Source organism: Gekko japonicus, unplaced genomic scaffold (assembly GCF_001447785.1).
Source record: "Gekko japonicus isolate JY-2015 unplaced genomic scaffold, Gekko_japonicus_V1.1 scaffold1799, whole genome shotgun sequence".
Classification (NCBI taxonomy): domain Eukaryota; kingdom Metazoa; phylum Chordata; class Lepidosauria; order Squamata; family Gekkonidae; genus Gekko; species Gekko japonicus.
The window spans coordinates 83,436-89,012 of NW_015162004.1; the positions used below are offsets into that span (position 1 = coordinate 83,436).

General features: G+C 51.2%; 1 protein-coding gene across 1 annotated transcript in view; it reads right to left on the minus strand.

Moving 5' to 3' along the window:
• Positions 1-600: 600 nt before the first annotated feature.
• Positions 601-5,577, minus strand: part of SKIV2L (Ski2 like RNA helicase) — a 43,377-nt gene continuing 38,400 nt past the window's right edge. Inside the window, 3 exon segments of the mRNA XM_015405455.1 lie at positions 601-916; positions 2,836-2,976; positions 4,365-4,583. Of these exon segments, the coding sequence (XP_015260941.1) occupies positions 716-916; positions 2,836-2,976; positions 4,365-4,583 (561 nt within the window). The 3' untranslated portion in view covers positions 601-715.

A 5,577-nucleotide genomic window follows, 5' to 3' on the forward strand; every position in this document is an offset into this window, starting at 1 on the left:
CTGCTGAACTACTGACCTTCCACAGCCTGCAGTTCACCGTCTTAACCACTTGAGCCACGGCAAAGTAGCATACAATATAATGAAATGTTTTAACAGAGGCAAACAGGAATAACAAGCTAATTTTATAAGGTCATCATTGTTTGGATTTAATTCTGGGGGGAAACATTGTATGCTAAGTTGCTGTTCAACCTCTGCCTTATATGTATGGACTGGTAAGTTCCTCTTCACTGTGTCTGAGGAAGTGTGCCTGCTCACACCTTGAATAAAACTCTGTTGGTCTTAAAGGTGCCCCACTGGACTCTTTGTTCTACTGCTTCAGACCAACATGGCTACCCCACCTGGATTGATCAGCAGAATTTGTTGCCAATAAATACGGGAACAGGCAGCCCTCACCCATGGTGGAAGGATTCTGTATTAGGACTGGGGCTACTAAACTTGTTCATAAACGACCTGGATTCCCTGTGCTCATGTGACATTAAATTACACCGGACGATTCGGAAACCGGAAGACCGCAAAGGGTTTCTGAAAGGCCTCGGATGAGATGGCAGCAGGGCGTTCAAAGAAAGCAAAGGCCAGCATCCCCCCCAGTGACGAGAACGCATCTTCTTTATTCCCGCGAGATACAACTGCGACCTCTCAGAGGTCAGGAATCCGAGAGACACCCTCGCCCCCTTCCCACCGAGGTGAGAGGCAGAAAGGCAGGCCCCCTTCCCCTTCACTGGGTGTAGAGGCTGGCCGCGAAGACAATGTCCCTCTTGATCATGTTGGAGGCAGTCTCCATCTTGGCGTGCAGCGTGGGCTCCCCCGTGACCCGGGCCGCGTTGCGCATCTCCCGGCAGGTTTCGTCCAAGCGCTGGATGCAGCGGACGATGATCCCCTCCTGCACGTCCGTCAGGCGGGCGATCTCGGCAAACGGGTAGCGAAGGAGAAGCAGAAAGGGAACCAGTTAGGGGGCCAGTTAGTCAGGAGTCACTTGCACGGGCCACACTGCCATCCTAGTCTGAAACGTCAACTGTGGTGCCGTTTGGGTTGAAGTCCCAACTCTGGGTCAGCAAGCAGATGGAACAAAACGGTGCAGACCTCCACAGCCCCGACGGCTATCTATTTCTACACACATCATCTCACTTGTATTTTATTTCTCAGAATACCGATAACCCATCTTCGCTTTGCAGTGCAAGGTGACTCAATTAAAAATGCTTTAAAATGCCTACACAAAACGCAATAGAAGAAGAGGAGGAGGAGGAGGAAGAGATTGGATTTATACCCTGCCCTTTACTACCCGAAGGAGCCTCAGAGCGGCTTACAATCTCCTTTCCCTTCCCCTCCCCACAACAGACACACACCCCCACCCCCGTGAGGTAGGTGGGGCCGAGGGAGCTCTTTCTAGGACTGCTCTTGAGAGAACAGATCTGAGAGAACTTGTGGTGTGAGCCAAGGTCACACCAGCAGCTGCATGTGGAGGAGTGGGGGAATCAAACCCAGTTCTCCCAGGTTAGAGTCCACGCACCTAACCACTACACCACACTGGCTCCAAAGTAATCCCCCATTCCCGCAGACCCCGCCCCCCTAACTTGGAACAAGAAATCAGTAAGGTAGCCGTGGTAGCAGCCATAATAGCCCAGACTAGCCCGATCTCTTCATAGCTTGGAAGCTAAGCGGGGCTGGAAGGAAGACCAACAAGGAAGACTCTGCAAAGGGGAGGGCATGGCAGACCACCTCTGCTTAACCTGCGATTGCCAGGAGTCAGTTGCAACTGGATGGCACACTTCATCCTTTTTAAGGCAGGTGTTATCCTGGCCTGTAGCTACAGTGGAGCTACTGGGGGCTCTGCCCCCTTCCTTAAAGGGCTAGCCCCAGAAGATTTTAAAATGCTTTTGAGAAGAAGCGGGGGATGGCGCGCTCCCCTCTCCCTCCCCTCCTGCAAGATTTAAAGGGCCCTCCAGCTGATCAGCGGGCCACGTGCTCCTCAATAATTAGCCGAAGGGCCCTTTAAATTTTGCAGGAGGGGGAGGGAGAGGGGTGGCCACCGGCAGTCGGGCTTGGGGGCGGATTGGAGCGGACATAAAAATAATGGCAGCCCCACCAGTACAATTTTTACCCCACAAGCCACAAAATCCCCACAAGCTGCAAAATCCTAGCTACGGGCCTGGTATTATCCCCCCACAATGCAGATGGAGGATTGTAGCGGAGGGAGTACCTGGCTTCCCAAAGGCTCTTTACTAGGTTTGTGGCACAGGTAAGATTCCTAGCATACCAATCGGGTCTATTCTGCACTCGCTCACGGCTGACAGTGCAAGCACCCTTCCTTTAGCCCAGGGTTAATCCCTGGCTAAGAGAGAGGCAGTAACAATAGCAGAGATCTACGCATAAAAACACAGTGGGAAGCCAGGCACAGGGTGTGACCCCCCTCCCCCCAAAGCCCTTCCACCTGGACATTTGTTCACAACCAGACCGTCCTTCATAGGAGAAAGACCCAGCAAAGAGAGAGAAGAAGACAAGATGGGATTTATACCCTGCCCTTCACTACCCAAAGGAGTCTCAGAGCGGCTTACAATCTCCTTTCCCTTCCCCTCCCCACAACAGACACCCTGTGAGGTAGATGGGGGGCTGAGAGAGCTCTGACAGAAACTGCTTGTGAGAGAACAGCTCTGAAAGAACTTGTAAATGACCCAAGGTCACACTAGCAGCTGCACGTGGAGAAAAGGGAAATCAAACCCGGTTCTCCCAGATTAGAGTCCGTGCTCCTAACCACTACACCAAAGGGGCCTGTGGGGAGCAAGGGAGGGCTTTTGAACTGGGAAGGAAGGGACGTGATAACGCAGCTCCAAGCCTCACCATGCCCCGGGCCCATTCATAGACCACCTCCACCAGCCCGAACTTGTACTGCTCCACAAAATCCTCCACCGACTCCTGCAAGCCACACTTGCGCTGCAGCAGGGCGATCTCTTCTGCCACCGACCGGATGTGCTCGATGCCCTGAAACGGGGAGTGGGACAGAGAGGCACAGGATGGTGTAAGCTGGGTGGGAGAATGTGGGTCCCTGCCTGCAGTGCCTGGTGACCCACTGGCTAACAGAGCAGCCCAGGAAAGTGTACTCTCCTTCTATTTCTGTAGTACCATGTGCTGCATTGTTTAACAGGTCATGTTCAGTGCTTATGCTCTATTCAGACATCTGCTTTGTTTCAACTTTCTGCAATCCTAGTTCTATTACATTGCTTATTAGATGTCTCATTGCATTGATTTCCATTTTGTCGTCCACATGGAGTCGAAGTCAGAACGGTGGACTATGAATAACTAATTAATCAAATAAAGATGGTTCAACACCAAGTGTTGCTGTCCCCTATTTTCAGTGGGACTAGGATGTGGGACATGTGCCAAGCACCCAGCCGGTTGGGCTTACTGAACCCCTTGGAAGAAGGAGCTATTAAAGTCACACCTGCTCTATTAAAAGTCACACCTGCTCGATCAGGAAAAGCTTGTCGCTATTACGAGGGTTAGAAGTATTCCCAGCAGCACAGAAGGGGTGGACTCTAGGGGTGTGCATAAAAAAAATTCGGTATTTTTTGAGTTCGGATATACTGAACCCGAAAAATATTGGTATTTTCCAATATTCCCAAATTCCAATATCAGTATGGTCAAAGTAATTTATTACGGTATTACACCAGCATGAAACACAGAATAAAATATACCCTAGTTATCGTGCAAAATCGCTAAAAGTTTCAGATAAAACTATAATAAACTTTGTATAAGAAATTGTAGACAACATTCCAATAACACATAGGGATATATTATGAGAGAAGGATTTTAATGGTATGATATTGGGATTCAGGAAATATTCAGGATTGCCAATTTTTTTCGGCACGCAGACCTGACTGGGACTCTCCTGCCTGGTGGTTTAAACCACGGGACAGGAGAAGCTGGCCCCAGTATCTGTATGTGGTGGAGAGCTCTCTCCCTGTGGCACACAGACCTGGCTTGAGGAGCCCCCCAGCTGAGGCGGCATGGAGCGCTCTGCTCCCGCTGCCCCACCTGATCCTCTCCTTGGTATAGCTAACCCGATTAAAAGCCAAAAAAAATTAATCAGCTTTTATTCGGGGTCAGTATTTTCTTTTCAGCTAACCCCCCACCCACCCACCACCCCCAAATACTGGTAAGGTATTTTTCCAGGTTTTTTTTGTTCTGGTAAACCAAATGCACATCCCCAGTGGACACTCTTGAGAACACAGCTCATCCATGTGCAGGAAATCCATCGTTCAGAACTCGCGACTAAAACCTGTTCTCCCTTTTGAGCCTCTGCTTCTCTTGGTCTCCCCCTCCCCAGTGACTTCCCAGCTGTCCCTCCCAGCTTTCACCGCCCTGCTCACCTTCTGGAGGACGGAGGGCAGCTGCGGCTCCACCTGGGTGCGGACCTGGCAGACGGTGCAGCTCAGCAAGGCCACGATCTCTTCCGGCCGCAGGTCTGTCAGGGTATTGTCCAGGAGCAGCTGCGTCAGAAGCAGTTCGTGGTTGCTGATCTGGCGGGCCACACTCCCCTTCAGCTCCACCGCCCCTCCTTCATTGATGTAGCCCAAGGAACGCAGGACCTGTGGTGACCAAGGCAGGAAGTGGAAATGGAGAAAGAGACGATGCTGGTCTGGTGTTTGTCGGACAAGGCAGTACAAAACACACACACAATCTGAACCTGAGGAAACAAATAGCTACATTTCTGCAATTTGGGGTACAAAGTACTTGTTTTCCAATCTTCTCTCTTTGGGGCCTTCTGAACACTGGCTTCTCCTCAAAGTTCTAAGGCCCAGTTCTAAGAGGCGATGTTGGTCAGGCAGGAGGACTCGGCGGAAGGGCTTCGCACACATCCGGTGCCTTGTTCGTATTGGGCTGCCATCCATTCAAAGCAGTGACATCACCAGCATTACCTTTTAGAACTGGGCCCAAGAGAAGGAGGGGCGGGAGGCAGTGAATTCTACTTGGGGAGATGACGCGGGTTATGTGTACGAAGCTGCCACCAAGAGGGACCACAGAAGACCCACACTGAGGCCAAGGGTGTCTGCACAAATAGTAACTTCCCTCACCCCCATTAGAAGGCCTCATGTTTTGGGAGAGGAGAAGATGGCAGGCTCCATTTATCACCTCACCAGGGCTCCCCTTCGCCCTCTTCCCCTCCACATCACACTCCAATATGCCAATGCCCACCACCAACCCAGGACCCACAGATATTTATCCAGGAAAACCTAACAAATCACCATGGGGTGTTCACACTCAGGCAGTCTGGACAAGGGTCATAGATAATAATTGAGAACCCTCAAGTTGCAACCGACTCACGGTGACCCCGTGAAGTTCCACCTGAGAGGGTTTTTCAGGGCAAGAGACGAGGAGAGGTGGTTTGCCACCGCTTGTCTCCGTGGAGTCTTCCTCGGTGTTCTCCCGTCCAAGGAGGCGGTGGCGGCTACAAGCATGGACGGCTTCAGGAGGGAATTGGATAAACATATGGAGCAGAGGTCCATCACTGGCTATTAGCCACAAGGTATAGATAGGAACTCTCAGTCTAGGATAAGTGATGCTCTGTGTTCTTGGTGCTGG